This window comes from Dendrobates tinctorius, unplaced genomic scaffold (assembly GCF_039654945.1).
Source record: "Dendrobates tinctorius isolate UK_male_01 unplaced genomic scaffold, ASM3965494v1 ptg000007l, whole genome shotgun sequence".
Lineage (NCBI taxonomy): Eukaryota > Metazoa > Chordata > Amphibia > Anura > Dendrobatidae > Dendrobates > Dendrobates tinctorius.
In genome coordinates, this window is record NW_027361675.1 from 31805294 (window position 1) to 31831752 (window position 26459).

A 26459-nucleotide genomic window follows, 5' to 3' on the forward strand; every position below is an offset into this window, starting at 1 on the left:
TTATATTACAATCTGTTCTGTTTTGTTTTTTTAGTATATTAAATTGGAAAATGTAATGATGATGTGTCTCAATAAAAACTAATGGAAATGCTGTGCGCCTGATTGATTAAAGCGCTGCGGAATATGTTGGCGCTATTGAAATAAAATATATTATTATTATTATTATTACCACTCCATTCAAGCGGGGCTTGACCTCCCTGTACACATAAATGCCTAGTTTTACATAGTGTGCATATGTTCAAAATGGATAGAGGGGATTAAGGTGCTGGTGGTGTCTTATCCCATGAAAACGAAAGGATCAGATATTTACATTTGGGGGAGAGTTGGCACACCCTATATATATATATATATATATATATATATATATATATATATATTATAGTTGACGGGTCTTCCAAAATCAGCACTATCAACTATTTTTTTTTATTTGTATGGGTCTCTTTAGCAATGTAATATCTAGCAAGTGGAAACTAGTCAGCTTAACACATAATAAGCAACTCATAGCTTCAGAGCAATAAGTAGGCATTAAAAATGTTTACTAGTTACCTTATAAAATGTAAAGGGCTATTCCCATCTCCAAGATCATATCTCAATTTAGTAGGTGTAGTAATAATAATATCAGATAACTTCAGTTAGAAATGTAATATACTTATTCTGATTCACTATGTCACTTACCCCATGTGCAGGGCATTAGGAATCCATGGTTACAACTACTAACAACTAACTAACTGTCACTATATAGCTATTGCATCTGCTATATACTTGGATAGGATCTTGGAGATGGGTGTACCCCTTTAACTGCTAGTTAGGCCAGGTTCATAGTGCGTTAGAGCCAGGGCTGTGGAGTCGTGGAGTTGGAGTCGGAGTCGGTGCTCATTTTGGTGGAGTCGGAGTTGGAGTCGGTATAAAATGGACCCACTCCGAGTCCTAAAATATCTAATAAATTGGGTACAGTAGTTCAATGCAGAATGTGCTGAATATTTTTTCATAGGAATTTGGGAAAGTTATGAAATGTCCTATAAATGACTGTTCTATTCCTGATCTAAGGCTGCATTCACACACAGCGTTTTTCCTGCATGTTTTGAGGATACGTTTTTCAGCTGCAAAAGCAGATCAGCTTTTCAAAAAACCGCATCACCTGAAAGGTTTTTGAGCTCATAGATAATGTTTTCAATAGCTCTATCTATCTATATATCCATTATCCATATCATATCTGTACCAAAAAGAATGAAAGCCGGATAGCACACAGACTAACACTCCTTTTTTTTTAGCACCAGTCAGGAACACCTCATAGCTGCCCAAAAGGACGCCCAAGACAGGCATTGCTCGTCTTCAGTAACATCAACATCAACTGATAGTTGGAATAAATAGACTGCATTCATCACCACATCTTCTTAAGGTGCAGGCTTTATTTTCAAGTGTAGGGGTGTGCAGTATGAGGTTCTGCAGCAGCTGAGGGGTGCAGTATGAAATTCTGCGGAACAGTATGAGATTCTGCCCCCCCCCAGGTTTGATCCTGGCTACGCCCATAGTGTGAATGTAGCCTGAGGATCTAGGCTTTATCTTAGCCGAGATAAGTCATAGTGTGTGTGTGTGTGTGTGTGTGTGTGTGTGTGTGTATATATATATATATATATATATATATATATATATATATATATATATATATATATATATATATATATTTGTATACACACAGTACAGACCAAAAGTATGGACACACCTTCTCAATCAAAGCGTTTTCTTTATTTTCATGACTATGAAAATTGTAGATTTACTCTGAAGGCATCAAAACTATGAATTAACACATGTGGAATTATATACTTAACAAAAAAGTGTGAAACAACTGAAAATACTGTATGTCTTATATTCTAGGTTCTTCAAAGTAGCCACCTTTTGCTTTGATTTCTGCTTTGCACACTTTTGGCATTCTCTTGATGAGCTTCAAGAGGTAGTCACTGGAAATGGTTTTCACTTCACAGGTGTGCCCTGTCAGGTTTAATAAGTGGGAACTCTTGCCTTATAAATGAGGTTGGGACCATCAGTTGTGTTGTACAGAAGTCTGGTGGATACACAGGTGATAGTCCTACTGAATAGACTGTTAGAATTTGTATTATGGCAAGAAAAAATCAGCTGAGTAAAGAAAAACGAGTGGCCATCATTACTTTAAGAAATGAAGGTTAGTCAGTCCGAAAATTTGGGAAAACTTTGAAAGTGTCCCCAAGTGCATTGGCAAAAACCATCAAGCGCTACAAAGAAACTGGCCCACATGAGGACCGCCCCAGGAAAGGAAGACCAAGAGTCACCTCTGCTGCGGAGGATAAGTTCATCCTAGTCACCAGCCTCAGAAATCGCAGGTTAACAGCAGCTCAGAATAGAGACCAGGTCAATGCCACACAGAGTTCTAGCAGCAGACACATCTCTACAACAACTGTTAAGAGGAGACTTTGTGCAGCAGGCCTTCATGGTAAAATAGCGGCTAGGAAACCACTGCCACAGGCCACAAGCAGAAGAGACTTGTTTGGGCTAGAGAACACAAGGAATGGACATTAGACCAGTGGAAATCTGTGCTTTGGTCTGATGAGTCCAAATTTGAGATCTTTGGTTCCAACCACCATGTCTTTGTGCGACACAGAAAAGGTGAACGGATGGACTCTACATGCCTGGTTCCCACCGTGAAGCATGGAGGAGGAGGTATGATGGTGTGGGGGTGCTTTTCTGGTGACACTTTGGGGATTCATTCAAAATTGAAGGCATACTGAACCAACATGGCTACCACAGCATCTTGCAGCGGCATGCTATTCCATCCGGTTTGTGTTTAGTTGGACCATCATTTATTTTTCAACAGGACAATGGCCTCAAACACACCTCCAGGCTGTGAAAGGGCTATTTGACCAAGAAGGAGAGTGATGGGGTGCTACACCTGATGACCTGGCCTCCACAGTCACCAGACCTGAACCCAATCGAGATGGTTTGGGGTGAGCTGGACCGCAGAGTGAAGGCAAAAGGGCCAACAAGTGCTAAGCATCTCTGGGAACTCCTTCAAGACTGTTGGAAGACCATTTCTGGTGACTACTACTTGAAGCTCATCAAGAGAATGCCAAGAGTGTGCAAAGCAGTAATCAAAGCAAAAGGTGGCTACTTTGAAGAATCTAGAATATAAGACATATTTTCAGTTGTTTCACACTTTAATTATATAATTCCACATGTGTTAATTCATTGTTTTGATGCCTTCAGAGTGAATCTACAATTTTCATAGTCATGAAAATAAAGAAAACTCTTTGAATGAGAAGGTGTGTCCAAACTTTGGTCTTTACCGTATACATGTACATGTATACAGTGTATTACATATTTACAATTTATTACAGGTTTTTGTGTTCTAAAGTTGTATTCCAATAAATAGATATTATGTTCTATCTAAATATCTTGATTATTGGATCATAGAAATGATTAAATGTCTGATGTTCACATTGTACTACAATAAATATTTCACTTAAATATAAGCAATATATGTGGGAGTCGGAGTCGTGGACTCCACAGCCCTGGTTAGAGCAGGCCGTTCAACGCATGCGTTAAACAGACTACGCTAATGCTATTCTGTTTTCTGATCGCGTTATGCAATCGCGCTAGCAGTGACGGACCCTCGGACGCTGCAGACTGCATCCGAGGGTCCGTCACAGAATGACGGCACATCGCTAACGCATGCCGATTATGACATGCGTTGGCGAAGCGCTCATCTAAAGCAGTGTATGGGTGCGTTAACGCATCCGTTACATAGCGTTAACTATGTACTTTTTTGATGAGTTTAAGATTAAGATAGACAGATAAAACAAGAGTACTAAACTTTTAGGTTACCACAAATGTCATATAGTGATGAAAATATGTACTCTTGTGTTTTAAAATGACTGTATCCTTCCTAGTGACACATGTACTTGTTACATGTATGGCTTTGTGATTACAGCATTTTACCATTTACTACAATAGTCATCCATTTCTTTAGATTTGCAGAAGATTACAGGATTGCCTTGCAGCAGTCTTACACATGGACAAGCAGACAAGATGTAGCAGATGAAAACGGATTCTTTGCAAGACCAAAAAACCGTAGAAGCATTCGTCAAAAGATGCTAATTTATACGCTGAACTTCTGGTGCTTGAACCCAGCAGTGGTAAATTACAGTATATTCCTTGTATACATATGCACAGCACATGTTTTGTTGAAGAATGCATTTTACCCACCTACCCAAAGAAAGTGGATGACCAAGAGAAGTCATATAAGGGATTCAAATGTATCAAATACATGCTCTATTTGTGGCACTAATCTAAATGGTGTTTATATATGGCAGCCTTAACGCGGCATGAGATGGCAAAAGATGCCTAATATACCTATAGAGCTAGTACAGTGTGGCATTTCAGAAAGATTTCACCTTCACATAACTTACAGTTTACGAAACGATAAAATCTCCCTCACAGTTGTGCAAAATAATCTGCGTGAGGCAAACTGGAAGAAGACACTATTAAAATGTGGTCACATGTTTGGTTGTGCAAAAGAATTGACACAAAAGCCACAAAGCAATAGCAGCTTGTGACCAAAAGGCCTAACTTTTCCATGTGACAGCAAAGTGCTGTATTGTTGTAGGGGTTCTTTACTTTGGGCTGCCCCTACTTGATAGATGGGTCCCTTGACAATGAGCTGTTCACAAAGTGTTTAGATCTTATTCAAAATGTTATATCTCTATTTTATGTGAATAGGAAAAATACTTTGTCATATCATAATGTTTTCTTACTGTTTTTTTTTTTATCACAGGCATTTTCTGAACTAAGTGGCAATGCTCGCTCTATTGTCCTTACCTCAGGCACCTTGTCTCCAATGGGCTCATTTTCCTCTGAACTAGGTGTTAAGTTTTCTATCCAGCTAGAGGCCAGTCATGTTATCCAAAAATCCCAGGTGAGTGATCACTTTTATACTGTGCATTTGTGAGTATGCTGCTGAAGAATTTAGATACCGGTATAAAGTTGCAAATTTTTACGTTGTGAAAATGTGGCGTATGAGTGTTAACACGACTATTTTCATGAAGACACAAGGTATTGCACTTGAAAGGGTTTTTACTAAACACAGACTAGGTGATAAATGTTTGATTGCGGAGGGGCACCAACACTGAGACCAACATCAATATTTAGAATATAGGTCAGTTCCTTCTCACTATATGATCATAGTGAAGAATGGCTTAAACAGATCATCCATGACACATGGACAACGCCACTACATTCATTGTCTATGGGGCTGGTAGAAACTATACTGTACTCCATCAATACAAGAAACCAAAAAGAGAGAACCAGAACTTAAGGTAAAAAAAAGCAGAAAATAGGACAATAATTTTAAAAATAAAATTCCTTTTTTGGTGAGGGTAATAGGCAGAAGCACTACATGCAAAAGAGGTGCCCGCATGAGATAAAATGTGAAACATGATTAAACATACAGGTAAAAATATATTAAAAATGGAACCGCAAGGAAATAGAAAAAATATATAAATATATAAGTATAAATAGTAAGAAAAATCCCTGCAATGATATTGTGACTAGGATTGGATCACACTAACAGTATAACTGGGATAGTAATACAAACTTCTGGATACAAGCACTATATATTTCAGAGGTACAAATGGCCAGGCTATATACAATAAAAGTAAAAAAAATTTTTAAAAAAGTGCCCGCAGAGGTGTAAATGCATAAGTAGCAGAGGTAATACGTGACTGGATACAATATATATAGCATGTGCAAATTATATGGAAGACAAGTGATTAAGGACAAGTAACATAAGATCAGTGAGGGAGTAGGTGTGATTGTAATATATCGATAGGGCAAGCTAATACAAGCCAGAAATGTAAAGCCTGTTGGGGTGAGACAAATCCAGAGTAAGATAGAATAGCGTGGGCATGGGCACAAAATTACCTGTGTGGTTCATGGTCACTGGTGCGGCGCACACCCCCGACACGCGTTTCGGAACGTATCCTCCATCATCATGTCCATTTTCATTATTTAAGGCCAAACCTTCAGTTGATACACGACTGCTTCTGCACAACAAAATAATTATGAATATACTTAAATTTTTAATCCGAGTCACAGGTGAAAGTCAAAATCACATGTACAAGTCTGTTTGTTTCCATTGTGCTTATTATACTGGTCACTGTACAGTCATAGCCAAAAGTTTTTAGAATGACACAAATATTAATTTTTACAAAGTCTACTGCTTCATTTTTTCTAATGGCAATTTGCATATACTCCAGAATGTTATAAAGAGTGATCAGCTTAACAGCAATTACTTGCAAAGTCAATATTTGCCTATAAAATGAACTTTATCCCCCAAAACACATTTCAACATCATTGCAGCCCTGCCTTAAAAGGACCAGCTAACATCGTTTCAGTGATTGCTCCATTAACACAGGTGTGGGTGTTGATGAGGACAGGGCTGGAGATCAATCTGTCATGATTAAGTAAGAATGTCACCACTGGACACTTTAAAAGGAGGCTGGTGCTTGGCATCATTGTTTCTCTTCTGTTAACCATGGTTATCTCTAAAGAAACACGTGCAGTCATCATTGCACTGCACAATAATGGCCTAACAGGGAAGAGTATCGCAGCTAAAAAGATTGCACCTCAGTCAACAATCTATCGCATCATCAAGAACTTCAAGGAGAGAGGTTCTCTTGTTGCCAAAAAGGCTCCAGGGCGCCCAAGAAAGACCAGCAAGCGCCAGGACCGTCTCTTAGAAGTGTTTCAGCTGCGGGATCGGGCTACCATCAGTGCAGAGCTTGCTCAGGAATGGCAGCAGGCAGGTGTGAGTGCATCTGCATGCAGTGTGAGGCGGAGACTCTTGGAGCAAGGCCTGGTCTCAAGGAAGGCAGCAAAGAAGCCACTTCTCTCCAGGAAAAACATCATGGACAGACTGATATTCTGCAAGAGGTACAGGGAGTGGACTGCTGAGGACTGGGGTAAAGTCATTTTCTCTGATGAATCCCCTTTTCGATTGTTTGGGACGTCTGGAAAACGGCTTATTCGGAGAAGACCAGGTGAGCGCTACCACCAGTCTTGTCTGATGCCAACTGTCAAGCATCCTGAAACCATTCATGTGTGGGGTTGCTTCTCAGCCAAGGGAATGGGCTCTCTCTCAGTCTTGCCTAAAAACACAGCCATGAATAAAGAATGGTACCAGAATGTCCTCCAAGAGCAACTTCTCCCAACCGTCCAAGAGCAGTTTGGCGATCAACAATGCCTTTTTCAACATGATGGAGCACCTTGCCATAAAGCAAAGGTGATAACTAAATGGCTCAGGGAACAAAACATAGAGATTTTGGGACCATGGCCTGGAAACTCCCCAGATCTTAATCCCATTGAGAACTTGTGGTCAGTCATCAAGAGACGGGTGGACAAACAAAAACCTTCAAATTCAGACAAAATAAAAGCATTGATTTTGCAAGAATGGACTGCTATCAGTCAGGATTTGATCCAGAAGTTGATTGAGAGCATGCCAGGGAGAATTGCTGAGGTCCTGAAGAAGAAGGGTCAACACTGCAAATATTGACTTGATGCATTAACTCATTCTAACTGTCAATATAACCTTTTGCTACTCATAATATGATTGCAATTATATTTCTGTATGTGATAAAAACATCTGACAAACACACATAAAAACCAGAGGCCAGCAGGTCATGTGAAAATATAATATTTGTGTCATTCTCAAAACTTTTGGCCATGACTGTACTGCATTATTGGGTAAAAAATTGAGCCAGAGAACACATGTTGGTATAAGTGAAATACTTAGGTGTCATGTGCCCATTTGACAAAAGAAACTAGGATAAAAACAAAATGAACAAATGCCCTGTATTATGTATTTTTAGAGCAAAATTGATTCCATGGTGCTGTACATGAGAAGGCGTTACGTACAAAATGCAAATATAGATTACAGAGGACAAACTAACAATGACAGAATTGGTACAGAAAGGACAGAGTGATGCCCTTATGTGCTTACAGGATAATGGAGAAGGATGGTTGGGGGGTGGTTGTAGCAGTTCAGTTCCGGTGGTAGTAAGGTGACAGCAGGAAATTGCAGTTTGTAAGCTGTCTTGAAGAGATGGGTTTTCAAGTTTCATCTGGAACTAACGAATATGACAGATAATAATATGACCTGTTGGGGTACGGAATTCCAGAGGATGAGGGATATATTGGAGAAGTTTTAGAGACAATTGAGTGAGGAGCATATAAGTGTGGAGGAGAGGAAGAGATCTTTAGAAGATTGGAGATTACATGTTGGAAGATATCAGCAGATTAGTTCGGAGATATAAGGAGGAGACAGACTATGGACTGCTTTGTAGGTCAATGTTAGTTGTTTGAACTGGCTACTTTGGGGAATTGGGAGCCAGTGAAGGGATTTGCAGAGGGGAGAACGGTAGATTAGTCAGACAGGAGAGTTAAGGACTGGCTGGAGAGATGCGAGAATATGCTCTCTACCTGTGGCAATTAATTGCAATGCAATTTGCCGCATGCTGTTGTTCAAGGTATAGACAGTGTACTTGACTTCCAAGATATCTTTGATGGGACTACCATTCCAAGGGTATCACTTATTTGAGAGACAAAATAATTTTGGAAGCAATAGGCAGTAGAAGCACTCGGCTTCCTCAGTCTTGGGTTAGACGTCCCTTTCGGAGGTGTGGGGCCTTGCAGGTCCTCCCCTTTCACTAGTTTCCTACACCAAACGAGTCAGTTTGGCAGGTTAGCCGAAGGTCTCCATGGAGAGCTACCTTTAGAGCACAACCTGCCGGATGCCCCTCTGAATCAGGGGCTGGACCCCCCCAGTCGATGCTTAATGAACAGCCCCCCCACTCAAGGTTTCTGTAATTTTCTGGCTCCCTCTTCTTTCCTTTTTTGAAGATAGGGACAACATTTGCCCTTCTTCAATCTTCTGGGACTAAAAGTCTCTTATATTACCAACACAGCGGCTACGGTTTCTGGGACTAGGGTTAGACGTCTGTATTTCTTTCGGAGAAGAGATTGTCTTCAGTCTTCCATCAGAAATTTAAAACAACTGGGCAGTCATTCCCTTCATTTTTGCATGAGAGTCCTGGGAAAGATGATAGCGACGTTCGAGATAGTACATTTTGTTCAATTTTGGTCAAGGCCTCTAAAGAACGTGCTCCTAGCTTCTTGGGACAGATCAGTACAATCCCTGGATCGGCCTATCCGTCTCCCCTTCTTTGTTGTCAGTCTCTCAGGTGGTGGTTGACATCACCCCTGTTAACTCGGGGTTGCTCTTTCCGCCCCATGCAGTGGCAGGTGATTACCATGAATGCCAGCTTGTCCAGCTGGAGAGCAAATTTCCATCACTTGAATGTCCAAGGGGTTTAGAGCAGGAAAGAGAGACTTCTCCCATTCAAGATGCTGGAGCTCAAAGCTCTCCGTTTGGCTCTTTTACGTTAGCAGCACTTAGTCCAGTTGTTGCCGATTTGAGTTCATTCAGTCAATGCTACTGTTGAGGCCTTTATCAACTGCCATGGGGGCTTACGAATCCCGTCTGTCCTGGTGTAGGTCGCAGGGATTCTGGAGTGGGCAGAGGACAAAGTCCCTCTAATTTGTGCAGTTCATATACCAAGGGTAGACATCTGGGAAGTGGGTTGCAAAAACAAAAAAAAGAATCATTCATGAACAAAGAATGATCTGTTGGGTCAGCCAGTCCTTAAACGACCGCTGATCAATTTACATGTAGCCAATCGGCAGTCATATAACTTCTACGATCAGCCAGTGTAAATGCCATTGTTACCAAGGTCTCAAAGAAGGTGCAGTCAGCTGTGATGTTCTTATCTTACAGGTGTGGGTTGGAACGGTTGGTGTTGGTCCAAAGGGCCGTAAACTTTGTGCAACATTTCAGCATGCGGAGACCTTTGAGTTTCAGGATGAGATTGGTGCCCTTTTGCTATCAGTGTGCCAGACAGTGAGCCACGGAGTCCTCTGCTTCCTGCCTTCGTATAAGGTAACTGAAACTAATAGTACATGGATAGAAGAAAAGCAGTCCCTCTTCGCCAAATGATATTTTCAGTCATGCTGTTCTTATTTCAGAATACAGAAATAAACTAATTTTTTTCTCATACTTTTATTTTTAATCACTTCAGCTTTACTAAGTTGCTACCAATGTCCAGAACTGAAGATCCTTGTGTTAATGTCTGCCCCATGGTAACTATCCTTGTCTCTGCCTGTAATTTGTGGGAGATTGTTACTGACAAACAACAGTATTTAATCCTTGTGCTTCCACAATGTTTGTTATAGGGATTGTCTACTACTAGGTCAACTCCTTCTTAATTGTAGATTGTAAGCTCTCACGAGCAGGGTCGTCTTATTTTGCTTTAATTATTATATTGTTAACGTTGTTACTTATGACTTGTGTTTTGAAACTGTTAAACTTTAAAGCGCTGCGGAATATGTTGGCGCTATATAAATAAAAATTATTATTATTATTATTAAACTAAATGTTGGGCCCTGATAAAATAAATAAACCTATACTCACCTCTGTTCCAGCGGTATGCGCACTCATGGACCCAGGGCTGTGATGTGGTGAAATGACACATGATGCCCAGCGCCTAATCAGCCCTGACGTCGCTGTCTCCGCTTTCGGACAGACTGATCATGAAGCGGAAGTCTGGGCTGCAGCTCATCTTGGACTCCCACTTCATGTTCATTTTGACAGGAGGTGGAGAAAGTGATGCCAGCGCTGACTGAGCACCTGGCATCACTTGTAATTGTGAAGAAAAGCTACATAGAACCAAATTTAACCCCTTAACTACAGCCGATACGCCTTTTAGCGGCGGTACTTAAACCACAGCGCGTTAATTAACGGCGCTGAGGAATAAGGGTATAGTGCCCCCCCAGAGTCGGAATTTCTCCGGAACATGATTTGGGTTGGTTTTTACCGACCCCGGTGTTGCGATCGCTGTTATTAACGGTATAATGGTGATTGCACATCAGAGGAGAGAGAAATGGGGTCACCCGATCACCTCCCCCCGGTACCTCTGATGTCCCTGCGTGCCCCCATGAAGTCCCCCGAGCCGTCGATATCTTCTTCCAGGAGAAAATGTCGGGCGCATGCGCATTGCACTAGCCGAGGTCTGCCGCCTGTCACTCGGCAACAATAGGAAGTTTTTCCTATTGGTTCATTTTGATCACTGTGATAGATCCTATCACAGTGATCAAAATTAAAAAATTTGTACTCGTAAATGAAACCCTCCTTTATCACAGTCTTAGTTAGGAAAAAATAATAAAATAAAAAAAAATTTCCATTTTCCCTTTAGGGTTACAGTTGGGCTAAAGCTAGGGTTAGGGTTGAGGCTAAAGTTAGGGTTGGGGTTAGGGGTATGTTAGGTTTGTGGTCAGGGTTATGGTTAGGGTTGGGATTAGGGTTAGGGGTGTGTTGGAGTTAGGGTTGGAGCTATAATTGGGGGGTTCCACTGTTTAGGTAGATCAGGGGGTCTTCAAACGCGACATGGCTCCACCATTGATTCCAGCCAATTTTGCGTTCAAAAAGTCAGACCGTACACCCTCCCTTCTGAGCCCTGCCATGAACCCAAACAGTGGCTTTTCCCCACATATTGGGAATCGGCGTACTCAGGAGAAATTGCACAACAAATATTGTGGTCCATTTTCTCCTGATACCCTTGTGAAAATAAAAAAAAAACTGGTTCCAAAGTAAATTTTATGTGTAAAAAGTAAAATGTTCATTTTTTCCTTCCACATTGCTTTAGTTCTCGTGAAGCACCTGAAGGGTTAATAAACTTCTTGAATGTGGTTTTGTGCACCTTGAGGGGTGCAGTTTTTACAATGGTGTCACTTTTGGGTATTTTCTGTTATATTGACCCCCCCCAAACTCACTTCAAATGTGAGGTGGTCCCTAAAAAATGGTTTTGTAAATTTTGTTGGAAAAATAAGAAATCCCTGGTCAACTTTTAACCCTTATAATGTCCTAACAAAAAAAATTATGCTTCCAAAATTGTGCTGATGTAAAGTAGCTATGTGGGAAATGTTATTTGTTAGCTATTTTGTGTGACATCACTCTCTGATTTGTGTCAAAATTTTTGCCAAATTTGCATTTTTTTCATAAATAAACACAAGTTATATCGAATAAACACAAGTCATATAGAAGAAATGTTACCACTTACATGAAGTACAATATGTCACGAAAAAACATTCTCAGAATCACTGGGATCCATTGAAGTGTTCCAGAGCTATAACCTTATAAAGGGACAGTGGTCAGAATTGTAACAATTGGCTCTGTCACTAAGGGGCTAAGATTTATCTTTTCTTGTATAACTATTTCAGTTATTATTTTATATGGACCCAATGTTTGATGTTCTTTTAACCCATTGACCTTTTAACATATGATGGTTATTTTTTTTTTATCATGCTCTGTTTAATGACGATTATACATTCACACTATATAATACGATCAAAAAGTAAACAATATTTATATGTATGTTGTCCATCTGTATTTAGGGTACGGTAGTTTAATTGTTTGGCACACATGGACCGTATATATTAGGGTGTGAATTCTGAATATTTTGTCTCTATTGTCTTGTTGATCTATTTTTCATAAAAATCTTGTATAGAGAATGTTAATAAAGATTACAAACCACAGATTAGCGATTGGCATCCATGGTTCTGGAACAATAAGATTATACAATCACAAGAGATATGTTGGAGCTATCCATTTTGCATTTCTCTCTAGGTTTTCATAAATAAGAATTGTAAAATCTCTATATGATGTCATGCAATTCCCTAGAGTGGCCACCAGATGACCTCAGAGACCATACTATAAGTTTAGACCTTTCTTTTGTCAACATTTTGTTTTTGATATTTTTTGACCAGAAAAATGTAAAACAAATATTGCTCTACCCTTCCAAGCGTCTTAGGGTATGTGCACAAGGTGCGGATTCTGCTGCGGATTCGCAGCGGTTTTGGCCCCGCGTGTCCGCAGCAGATCTATTAGGTGCGTTGTGCAGTATCATTGTTTACAATGGTAAACTGAAAAACGCAGTGCACATGCTGCGGATTTTTCCGTGCGGATTTGCTGCGGTTTACAATCCGCAGCATGTCAATTCTTTTGTGCAGAACCGCTTCGGTTTCACACCTCATCCATTATGAAGTGTGAAACCGCAGGGCAAAACTGCAGGCAAATCCGCAGATAAACCGCAGGACTTTAGTCCTGCGTATTTAACTGCGGATTTTACTGCAAAAACCGCACCACCAAAAAACTACGTGTGCATTTACCCTAGTGTCTACTGTATAGAAGATGGCTCCTTAACAGATGGCTATAATTAAAAATAAAATTGTACTGCCAATCAGTGAGAGTGCCTGGTCCTGAGAACCCTGCTGATTGTTCAAAACATCACTCTGAAGTGCCCAACTCCTGCATGTCTTGTGCATATAGGGGTGTATGAGCTTAATATTAGCCCCTTAACGACCGCCAATATGCATCAAAACAGCGGACATTAAGGGGCCTTATTCTCTCATGGCTGATTTAAAATGGCAATCAGTAATATAGTTGTAGTGCCCCCCAGCATCTTAAATTCTCTGGGGTTTCAGCTTTTGGGGGTAGCTGAGACCCTGGAGAACATGATAAGGGCAGTTTTTTCTGGTCCCCGATCACAGACCGCTCCCAGCACTTTAACCCCGAAATACTGCGATCGAACACAAAGCATTCCGTAGGCTGTCACATGGCTGACAGCCCCTCTGCCTTTGGATGGGAGACCCCGCGGTGTGATGCAGGGTCCCGATCGTTGCCATGGTGAGTGGATGTTGTTATGACAACCTCCAGGTCACCAGAGCTTGGAAACTTGTTGATTATGCGCAGTGCATGATCACTGTCAGCGCAGTGCATGATCACTGTCAGTGCAGCGCTGACAGCTTCTATGGCATGCAGATGCTGCTTCATCTGCATGCTATAGAAGTGGTCAGACAGTAAAAAATGATTGTCCCATAGTGGGACTAAGTAAAAAAGTTAGAAAAAAGTTAAAAAAATAAATAAAAAAGTTAAAATAATTGTAAAAATATTTAAAAGAAAAAAAATCAATATATACCGTATACCAGGGCTGTGGAGTCGGTGCTCATTTTGGTGGAGTCGGTATAAAATGAACAGACTCCGACTCCTAAAATATATAATAAATTGGGTACAATAGTTCAATGCAGAATGTGCTGAATATTTTTTCATAGGAATTTGGGAAAGTTATGAAATGTCCTATACATGGCTGTCCTGTTCCTGATCTAAGGCTACATTCACACACAGCGTTTTTGCTGCATTTTTTGAGGATACGTTTTTCAGCTGCAAAAGCGTATCAGCTTTTTAAAAAACCGCATCACCTGAAAGGTTTTTGAGCTCATAGATAATGTTTTCAGTAGCAAAACCAGATTAGAAAAATGCCACACAAACTGACATGCTCATTCAGCCCAAAAACGGATTCTCACAAAATGTGTCTGAATGTCATATCTTGAAACCCATTGACTTTGCTGGGATGCTCTGAGTCACTGCATTTTACTGCAAAAAACGGATCCGCAAAAACGCTGTGTGTGAATCATGGCCGTAGCCAGCGAGGGGCAGGGGGGGCAGGTGCACCCCCCCCTAGAAGCAGGGGCACGCACCTATCAAAACTCACTTGTATGCTGCAGTGCTCCGTCCTGCACCGGCTCCAGACTGCAATCTCCCCTCCTCTGTCCTGTCTTCTGCCATCTTCACCAGAGAGAGGAGGGGGGAAGGGTGCCTGCCCTACACAGGATCCGATTCCTGGGCCCTGAGCTGGAGAAAGTGAGAAAGTTGTGCACACGCTGCAGCTGGCAGTAAGAGATATAGTCTGCAAGACGGACATGCTGGAAATCTGATTGGAAAAGTGAGGAAATTGGTTATTGCTGCCAGAACCCCTAAAATTGATTCCATCTTGAAGAGACGTGCTGGGAAAGGGGCAATTGTCGATCAAGCCACTCGGTGGGGCAGCACTTATTTAATGATTGAGCGATTGCTTGAACTAAAACCGCTTCTAAATGAAGGTCAATGGACACAGGTGGCTGAATTGAAGGAATTGCTTAATCATCCATTTACCGTGGCTAAAAAATTACAAGCTGAGGATTTAACTCCTGGCATTTTCATAAGGGAGTGAAAGAACTTGCTATTTTGCCTGTCGCAAAGAGGAGGTTTAATTGCAGATGGCATTTCTGCTTCAATGAAACGGAGAGAGACACAGCTATTGGAAAATAAAATTTTTCTGGCAGCTGTTTATGTGGACCCAAGTCATCGTATACTGCTTGATAATCAACAGCTTACTAAAGGAAAAGAAACTCTGACTGAGGTAGCAGTTAGGATGAGTGGCCTACAGGAGGACTGCCAGGCGCAAGAGGACTTGGGTCCTGACAGTGCTACTTCTGCCATATCTTCATCCTGATCAGATGAGGAGTTTGACTTTGACAAGTATTTGGATGATATGGAGCAGGCAAAGCGTTGCCGCAAGGAAAAAGATTTCACTCTATCTCCTATAGCAAGCAGATTGACCATATTTCAGCAAAATGTTTCACTTGCTCTCAAAGAAATAGAAAAATTCAAGCGTTCATCAAAACTGACTGTGCATGAGGCAATTCCTTAATACCCGGAAATTGTTAGAGATGTTGCTCATGAGGTCACGGCTTTGCCTCCTTCCCAAGTTAATGTAGAGAGGTTGTTCTCTGGCCTTAAAATTATTAGGTCAGATGTGAGGTCATCTATGAAGGAGGATCTGATGGAGGCAATTCTATTTCATAGACTGCACAAATGTTATTTAGTATGTTTTTGTTGAAAACTGTTTTTTGCCACTTACATAGTTTATTACATAGTGTGTGTGTGTGTATATATACTGTGTGTGTATATATATATATATATATATATATATACACACACACAGTATGCTGTATATACAGTATATGTACTCGATATTACATAGTGTATTGTATATTTACAATTTATGACAGTTTTTTGTGTTCTAAAGTTGTATTCCAATAAATATATATTATGTTCTATCTAAATATCTTGATTATTGTATCATAAAAATGATTAAATGTCTGATGTTCTCATTGTACTACAATAAATTTTTCACTTAAATATAAGCAATATATGTGGGAGACGGAGTTGGAGTCGGAGTCTCAGGTCTGGCTTACCGACTCCACAGCCCTGCCGTATACCGTAGTTTTCAGATTATAAGACGCTCTGGATAATAAGATGCACCCCAAATTTTGAGGAGAAAAATATGAAAAAAAAATTTTTTTACAATAAAATGGCAGTGCTTCTTATAATCCATGCGTCTTATAGTTATCGGGGGGTGGTGGCTGCGGTGAGGCGGGGTCCCAGGGTCGCTGCTGGAGGAGGCAGGAGTGGGGTGATGCTGCAGGCTGTGATGAGGGGGTGTCTGATGTGCAGTGCGCCGCTGCGGATGACCCCGGCAGTACTGTGGGGGTGTCCGGGATGCGTGGATGCTCTACTGACATTTCATGAAAGGCTAGAGCCCCCGGAGTTCCATGGTTGCCTGTTTGGTGGACTTCGGGAAAATGGCTGCCGGGGGGACGGTGCATGCGCAGATGGAGATCTTGGCATCAAGATCTCGGGAAATGAGATTTCCCGAGCTTTTCCTGCCAAGAGCTAAAGTAATGGTGCAGAAATTTTTACTCAATGTTTGCACATAGCCGTAGGCGTCCTATGGCAAACTAATTGTATGATGATTTGGTGGTATATTTTTATAGGCTGCTGTGGATTATCGGGTCTTGTGGGAGATGACATAAAGTTACCAGATACAGATGGTGGAGGGGTAAATTGGGAGGAGTTACCAGAGTGGGACATAGTACAGGGTTATGTGCATAAATATGAACTTGTAAATTAAATATATGGGGAGATCAATAAAGTAGGTTGTTCCTGGACAACATCCTCTATCCTTAGTTCATATACAAGAAACATACGTGACTTCTCTTTACAGAAGAGATGGATAGTGATACTTGCTGCTGTTACTATCATGTTTTATAAATGAACACTATAGTTTACACTGTTTAACACTATAGTAGTGTCCTCTGCACTGTGATTCTGATACAGATGGTAGCTAGAGTTTTGTTAAAAGGGGTTTCCAGAACTGTATCATCACTGGCCTATCTTAAACCCCTTCACCCCCAAGGGTGGTTTGCACGTTCATGACCGGGCCAATTTTTACAATTCTGACCACTGTCCCTTTATGAGGTCATAACTCTGGAACGCTTCTATTGGTCCCGGTGATTCTGACATTGTTTTCTCGTGACATATTGCACTTCATGATAGTGGTAAAATTTCATTCAAATAACTTGCATTTATTTGTGAAAAAAACGGAAATTTGGCGAAAATTTCGCAATTTTCCAACTTTGAATTTTTATGCCCTTAAATCACAGAGATACGGCACACAAAAAACTTGATAAGTGACATTTCTCACATGTTTACTTTACATCAGCACAATTTTGGAACCAAAATTTTTTTTTGTTAGGAAGTTATAAGGGTTAAAAATTGACCAGTGATTTCTCATTTTTGTAACACCATTTTATTTTTACGGACCATATCACATTTGAAGCCACTTTGAGGGGTCTATATGATAGAAAATACCCAAAAGTGACACTATTCTAAAAACTGCACCCCTTAAGGTGCTCAAAACCACATTCAAGAAGTTTATTAACCCTTTAGGTGCGTCACAGGAATTTTTTGAATATTTAAAAAATAATGAACATCTAACTTTTTTTCACAAAAAAATACTTCAGGTTCAATTTTTTTATTTTACCAAGGGTAACAGGAGAAAATTGGACTGCAAAACTTATTGTGCAATTTGTCCTGAGTACGCTGATACCTGATATGTGGGGGGAACGACTGTTTCGGCGCATGGCAGAGCTCAGAAGGGAAGGAGCGCCGTTTGACTTTTTCAATGCAAAATTGGCTGGAATTCAGATCGGACGCCATGTCACGTTTGGAGAGCCCCTGATGTACCTAAACAGTGGAAACCCCCCACAAATGACCCCATTTTGGAAGCTAGACCCCCCCAAGGAGCTTATCTAGATATGTGGTGAGAACTTTGAACCCACAAGGGCTTCACAGAAGTTTATAACGTACAGCGGTACAATTAAAAAATCATATTTTTTCCACAAAAATGATCTTTTCACCCCCAATTTTTATTTTCCCAAGGGTAACAGGACCCTAAAAGTTATTGTGCAATTTGTCCTGAGTACGCTGATACCCCACATGTGGGGGTAAACCACTGTTTGGGCGCATGGCAGAAGGGTTACACGAAGGGTTGAGGGGAAGGAAGCCCAGACACTAGGGGAAGGGTGAGTGGAGACCCCTAGACAGATCTGGTAACACTCTACCTGCCCTACTGTCCCTAAATTGGTTCCTCACCATTAGCCAAGCAGGGAACCTAAGCCCTGTATCTCCCTAGAGCTAGGCCCTGCATAAGGAGTGGATCAGCACTGGTCAATCCCCTCTGTAAACTAAAGACAAAAAGGTAGACCAACAAGGTGAAAGAACTTAGCTTGATCAGACTCAGAGAGGTAACACCAAACGTCCTCAAACAGCTCCAGAGAGGAATTTAGCCAACTGCTATAGCTCCAGGCCTTCACAAGGGAAAAATGTGAATATTACCAGTGACACTCTGCAGCAGACTGGGGATTTATAAACTCACAGGTCCATGTGTGTCAAACGAGAGCTGGAGGGAGGTTGACGCTGGGTCCAAGAGTCAGACGGATTAAGAAGGCATGTGCAATGCCAAATGCAGAGACCACCTGCAGCCAGATGCAGAGCTACAGTATGTTGCATCTGACACCCGGTGACAGCAGGGAGCTTAGATTAGTGCCACCACTCCAGCAGGAGGAATAAAACAAACAAAAGGCTGGAGTATTGCTTTAACCCCTTAGCAACAGAGCAAGTTTGCAGCTTAATGACCAGGCCAATTTTTACAATTCTGACCACTGGCCCTTTATGAGGTTATAACTCTGGAACGCTTTAATGGATCCTGCTGATTCTGAGATTGTTTTTTCGGGACGTATTGTACTTCATGTTAGTGGTAACATTTCTTCAATAAGTCTTGTGTTTATTTATGAAATAAATGGAAATATGGTGAAAATTTTGCAATTTTAAAACTTTAAATTTTTATGCCCTTAAATCAGAGAGATGTGTCACAAAAATGTCTTAATAAATAACATTTCCCACATGTCTACTTTACATCACCACAATTTTGGAAGCAAAATTTTTTTTTGTTAGGAAGTTATAAAGGTTAAAAGTTGACCAGCGATTTCTCATTTTTACAACAAAATTTACAAAACCATTTTTTTTAGGGACCACATCATATTTAAAGTCATTTTGAGGTGTGTACGTGACAGAAAATACCCAAAAGTGGCACCATTCTAAAAACTTGACCCCTCATGGTGCTCAAAACCACATTCAAGAAGTTTATTAACCTTTAAGTGCTTAACAGGAACTAAAGCAATGTGGAAGGAAAAAATTAACATTTAACTTTTTTTTTGCAAAAAATTTACTTCAGAGCCAATTTTTTTATTTTCACAAGTGTTAAAAGAGAAAATCAACCACAAAATTTGTTGTACAATTTCTCCTGAATACGCCGATACCCCATATGTGGGGGTAAACCACTTTTTCAGCACACGGCAGAGCTCGCAAGGGATGGAGCACCGTTTGACTTTTTCAACGCAGAATTGGTTGGAATTGAGATCGGATGCCATGTTGCGTTCGGAGAGCCCTTAATGTGCCTAAACAGTGGAAACCTCCAACAAGTGACCCCATTTTGGAAACTAGACCCCCCAAGGAACTTATCTAGATGTGTGGTGAGCACTTTGAACCCCCCAATGCTTCACAGAAGTTTATAACGTAGAGCCGTGAAAATAAGAAATCCATTTGTTTTCCACAAAAATGATCTTTTCGCCCCCAAATTTTTATTTTTACAAGGGTAACAGGAGAAATCATACCCCTACAGTTATTGTGCGATTTGTCCTGAGTACGCTGATACCCCTTATGTGGGGAGGAACCACTGTTTGGGTGCATGGGAGAGCTCGGAAGGGAAGGAGTGCCATTTTGGAATGCAGACTTTGATGGAATGGTCTGCGGGCATCATGTTGCGTTTGCAGAGCCCCTGATGGGCCTAAACAGTGGAAACCCCCTACAAGTGACCCCATTTTGGAAATTAGACCCCCAGGGAACTTATCTAGATGTGTGGTGAGCACTTTGGACCCCCAAGCGCTTCACAGAAGTTTATAAACGCAGAGCCGTGAAAATAAAAAGTCTTTTTTATTTCCACAAAAGTGATTTTTTTAGACCCCCAAAGTTGGTAAATAGTGTAAACCCCTCAATTCTTGCTCCAACCCTAACCCCAACACACCCCTAACCCTAATCCCAACCCTAACCTTAATCCCAACCCTAATCCTAATTCTAACTCTAACCCTAGCCCAACCCTAACCCTAGCCCAACCCTAACCCTAGCCCAACCCTAACCCTAGCCTAGCCCTAACCCTAATGGAAAACCGAAAAAAAAAATATTTTCTTTATTTCGTTATGTTGGCCTAACTAAGGGGGTGATAAACGGGGAGGGGGTTACGTACTATTTTGTTTATTTTGATCACGATGATAGTTTATCATCGTGATCAAAATGAATGAATGGAATCTGCCAGCCGGAGCCGGCAGATTTCCGGCGGGCGCACTGCGCATGCGCCCGCCATTTTCCTGGATCCAAGATGGCAGCGCCCACCGTAGGACGTCGGCGGGACGCAGGACCACCGGGAGGGGACAGAGGACCACGGAGAGGTACCGGTGGGGGGGATCAGGGACCCTCTTTCTCTCTCGTCTGATGTGCGATCACATCAGAGGAAAGAGAAATTAAATGTAAAATCGCGGCTTTTTTTTTTTGCGGTCGCCGTTATAGGGTTAATAACGGCGATTGCAAACGCAGGGTCGGTAAAGACCGACCGATTCATGTTCTCTGGGTTCTCGACTACCCCCAGCAGCCGAGACCTCGGAGAAAATCCGACACTGGGGGGAGCTATTCACTTTCTCCACAGCACCGTGAATTAGCGACGCTGTGGTTTTAGTACAGATAAATACCGCCGTTAAAAGGCGTATCGGCGGTCGCTAAGGGGTTAAGATAGGCCATCAGCATAAGATTGGGAAGGGACTGAATCATTTTCTTCGCCAATTAGCTGACTTCAAGGGAAGCTATCAGAAAATGACATATTGTTTAAATCAGGTTTTTATGTTAAAGGTATTTATTTAATTTTTGGCTATTTTACTTATATTTTTGTATTCAAAATAAAAAATAGAAATCTTTCAATTTTCAAACTTGGCCCAAAGACGTTTCTTTTAGACTTTCTTCCAGTTGTTTCAGGACACACAAATGTACTTTAGCCCCAAACTCGGACCCTATTTTTTGTATTGAAGCATCTAACATGCCTCTGCGATGTTCATTGTAAAGGAAAGGGACGCAGGGTCAGGTGTAACATTGCCCATCTTGAATAGTGGATCTTAAGTTATCTGCTCATTGTAAACCTGCTTCTGCTCACTAGAAACCTTTGGAAAACTAAAAAGATAAAGTATAAGTCTAAAAAAGCACAGTGGCCATTGTGAAAAGTGTAAGAGTGCTATTTTTTAATAAAGATCCTGATATGAAAAAAAAACCGTTACCAATTAAAAAAAAGTGTCAGCAAAAAACCTGAATTAAACTATATGGCACTTTTTGATGCTGGTTTCCCTTTAAAAGCATTGTCCGACACTGAGATATTTTTTTCCTAGCCATGGCTCTTTTGAAATTATCAAACAGATGCATAATCACCCTTTGTCTCACCCCTGTGGAAATAGTGCCGGCCGGTTTCAGAGTTCTAAACCAGCTCCAGAAGTGGCTGTGAGCACAAAACCCATCTGTGGACATCAGGCACTCAAGCCATCCTCATGGAGTCGGTTTCTAACCATTTGTGCAGACACATGCATATTTGTGGCTTGCTGGAGGTCATTTTGCAGGGTTCTGGCAGTGCTCCTCCTGTACTTTCTTGCACAAAGGCAGAGGTAGAGGTCCTGCTGCTGGGTTGTTGTCCCCCTACGGCCCACTCCACGTCTCCTGGTGTACTGGCCTGTCTCCTGGTAGCGCCTCCAGCCTCTGGACACTACGCTGACGGACACAGCAAACCTTCTTGCCACAGCTCGCATTGATGTGCCATCCTGGATGAACGGCACTACCTGAGCACTTGTGTGGGTTGTAGAGTCCGTCTCATGCTACCACGAGTGTGAAAGCACAACCAATATTCAAAAGTGACCAAAACTTCAGCCAGAAAGCATTGATACAAAGATGTGGTCTGTGGTCCCCACCTGCAGAACCACTCCTGTCAGCTTAGTGTCCCGAGGCTGGAGGCGCTACCTGGAGACAGGCCAGTACACCAGGAGATGTGGAGGGGCTGTAGGAAGGCAATAACCCAGCAGCAGGACCGCTACCTCCACCTTTGTGCAAGGAGGAACAGGAGGAGCACTGCCAGAGCACTGCAAAATGACCTCCAGCAGGCCATATATGTGCATGTGCCTGCACAAACGGTTAGAAACCGACTCCATGAGGATGGTCTGAGGACCCGACGTCCACAGATGGGGGTTTGTGCCTACAGCCCAACACTGTGCAGGACGCTTAGCATTTGCCACAGAACAGAAGGATTGGCAAATTTGCCACTGGTGTCCTCTGCTCTTCACAGATGAAAGCAGGTTCACACTGAGCACGTGACAGAGACGCCGTGGCGAGCGATCTGCTGCCTGCAACATCCTTCAGCATGACCGGATTGGCAGTGGGTCAGTAATGGTGTGGGGTGGCATTTCTTTTGAGGGCCGCACAGCCCTCCATGTGCTGCCAGAGGTAGCCTGACTGCCATTAGGTACCGAGATGAGATCCTCAGACCCTTGTGAGACCATATGCTGGTGCTGTTGGCCCTGGGTTCCTCCTAATGCAGGACAATGCCAGAACTCATGTGTCTGGAGTGTGTCAGCAGTTCCTGCAAGATGAAGGCATTGAAGCTATGGATTGGCCCGCACGTTCCCCAGACCTGAATCCGATCGATTGAGCACATCAGGGACATCATGTTTCGCTCCATCCACCAACGTCATGTTGCACCACAGACTGTCCAGGAGTTGGCAGATGCTTTAGTCCAGGTCTGGGAGGAGATCCCTCAGGAGAACATCCGCCGCCTCATCAGGAGCATGCCCAGGCGTTGTACATTAGGGAGGCCATACAGGCACGTGGAGGCCACACACAATACTGAGCATCTTTTCTTTGTCATGAGGCATTTTCACTGAAGTTGGATCAGTCTGTAACTTGATTTTCCACTTTGATTTTGAGTATCATTCCAAATCCAGACCTCCATGGGATATTCATTTTGATTTACATTGATAATTGTTATGTTTTATTGTTCTGAACACATTCCACTATGCAATGAATAAAAATTTGCAACTGGAATATTTCATTCAGAGATATCTAGGATGTGGTATTTTAGTGTTCCCTTTATTTTGTTGACCAGTGTAGTATAATGCACATACCATAGTCCTCCCTATAGTATAATGCACCCCTCATAGTCATTCTTATAGTATAATGCACCCCAATAGTCCTCCATATAGTATAATGCACCCATCATAATCCTCCATGCAGTATAATGCACCCCCATAGTCCTCCATATAGTATACTGTACAGCCCATAGTCCTCCACATAGTATAATACATAGCTCATGGTCATCCATGTAGTATAACGTACAGCCCATCCTTGTAGTATAATGCACAGCCCTTAGTCACCTGTGAAGTATAATGCACAGCCCACAGTCATCCATATAGTATAATGCACACTCCATAGTCATCCGTACAGTATAATGCACAGCCCATAGTCATCTGTACAGTATAATGCACAGCTCATAGTCATACATGTAGTATAATTCACAGTCCATAGTCATCCATACAGTATAATGCACATCCCATAGTCATCCATGTAGTATAATGCACAGCCTATAGTCATACAAGTACTATAACACACAGCACATATAGTAGTATGGCCACGGGCACCGTGTACCCACTGATTTCAAAAAGAAAAAAAATACCTTCCCTGCGGTCCCCCACCGTGCGGCATCCTTTGCTTAAGCCAGCAGCTGACTTCAGCTTGCAGGTGACAGGAACACATGACATTACTGCCATGTGTGCGCCCCAGGTTACGTGCATGCTGACATCAGTTGCTGGTCTCTCATTGGGCGGCAGTGTGTATTGCCACGCACAGACCTGATGGGTCTGGGTGCTGCAATACACGTCAGTTGAATGTGCATCTGAGGACACCCCTGCCCAGAATGATCAGAGATTTTGAAGAATGAAATGCAAGTTATTCATAGAATTTGTTGCTGGCAGATCAGATACCATTTCAGTATGACAGGTTCTCTTTGATTAAAAGATTGTACAAGATTGAAAGAGCACCAGTGTTTTTTTGTAAAAACAGTGCCATTTTGTGTGTCAACATTGTGTCTGATATTACAGCTCAGGTCCATTCACTTTAGTGGAACCTCATACACAAATATCATTAACGTGTTGGTGTCACATATGAAACAGCCCTAACCTATTTTTATATAAAAGAATCAGAATGGCACTTCATCTAGGCACAATTGTAATATACAAATACTAGAGAAATGTAATGTAAGTATGTAGTAATGTGAAATTTTACTCTCATTTCACTTGTTTAATCAGAATTTAGATATAACTTTTGTAGCCAAATGTAAAAGTATGTTAGAATAATATATATGGGAATCTGCATTTTTTCCATTTCTCTACCTCTAGACCATTCTGCGGATGTATTACAATTATTTAGTTTTGTAGTGACCGTGTATCGCCTTATAATAATGAAACTGTTTAATGTCAAGTACTGAAAAAGCAGACAAGAAACAAGATTATTTAGGAGGTTAACAATTTTTGGGAAAAATTAGTCCTAGATAATGGTTTACACATTGAATGCTCATATAATGCAGTTAAAAATTCTGACTGTTACATTAAGAAATTCACCTTATTTTCCCTCCATACATTAAAAAAACACCATATATTTCTGTTCATGACTATAGGAATGAGTTTTCAGATATTAATTTTTGCAGCTCTGCATCTAAAATATAATCCTCCGTGCGCTGTATTTTTACTTGTAACCCTGTAAAGACTAAGCGCAGACTTTAATAACGTATGATAAAGATATTCATCAAGCTTTTGCACCTGTTATTATTCTAGCAAATTCCGAGCACGTATTCCATTTTATTAACAAATAATATCTCCAATTTATTTTGGCCTACTCCCAGCTTGTTCTGCCACATCCTTTTTGCAATTAGCACTAGCGTGGATGCAAAAGTATGCGATTTTTAGTGACGCACACATATGACATGTCATGATATTAGATGTGGGTGCTGCATATGCAGACTTTCTATAATTACTTTTTTATATACAGCCCATTGCTAAATTAATGTTATACTTTTTTTCAATTTTAATGTGTTTTGCTGCCTTCAACATCTAAAAAAACTGCTTTTGGTGGACATACCTGTCTAACGTGTCTAGGAACTGTCCTGATTCTAATACTATTTAACTTGCCATTAACTCTCGTTTAATGGACCTTTCCACTTCATTACCATTGTGCCAGGACTATAGGTGTTGGATCTTCCTTTCACACTTCCCAGCATGCGTTGTCTGCCATTGTCCAGTGCTTGCCTGTCTGTCATACCAGTATCAAGAGTGACAGGTAGGAGAGCTAGAACAGACAATGACCCGCCACAAGTATTTTTATTATTAGTATTATTGTTTATATAGCGCCATTAATTCCATGGTGCTGTACATGAGAAGGGGGGTTACATACAAAGTTATAGATATCGTTAACAGTAAACAAATTTACAATGACAGACTGGTACAGAGGGGAGAGGACTCTGTACTTGCGGACTTAAATTCTACGTGGTAACCGCAAGTAACCGCAAGTTGGATAGGAAACGTACTTAGGTACTTAAGAGTGAATTTTCCTGGGTGATTATAGTGACCATGTAACCATATCCTCTTATCCTGCATTTCTATTTGGTGAACTTTTTATTAAAAGATTTGTTACATTTTTATTAACTCCTTTATTACAGGAGTCGCTGATGCTGTTAAGGGTTCTATGCTTTTGCCGTATATAAAGTGTTCCCTAGCTGGTAGCCCACTATTTGACATCTATGTGCGTTAACACGTCATATGGTCAGGGGATGTCCTGATGTAATGATATATATGACAGTATTTGGAATATAATGGGAACTTTTCTGCTAATATGGGGCAATTAGCATAAGCGTCATGTTTTTTTTTTTACCTATCTCATGATGAACAAGTTAAGTTATAGGTTGAACTTGATA

General features: G+C 41.3%; 1 protein-coding gene across 5 annotated transcripts in view; it reads left to right on the forward strand.

The window, feature by feature from the left end:
• The window catches only part of BRIP1 (BRCA1 interacting DNA helicase 1), a 445923-nt gene that overhangs the window by 224138 nt on the left and 195326 nt on the right, over positions 1-26459 (forward strand). For all 5 annotated transcript variants that reach the window (XM_073573186.1, XM_073573207.1, XM_073573216.1 and 2 more), the window contains 3 exons: positions 4001-4166; positions 4805-4945; positions 9860-10021. In XM_073573186.1, the coding sequence (XP_073429287.1) occupies positions 4001-4166; positions 4805-4945; positions 9860-10021 (469 nt within the window). The remainder of the gene's footprint in view (positions 1-4000; positions 4167-4804; positions 4946-9859; positions 10022-26459) is intronic.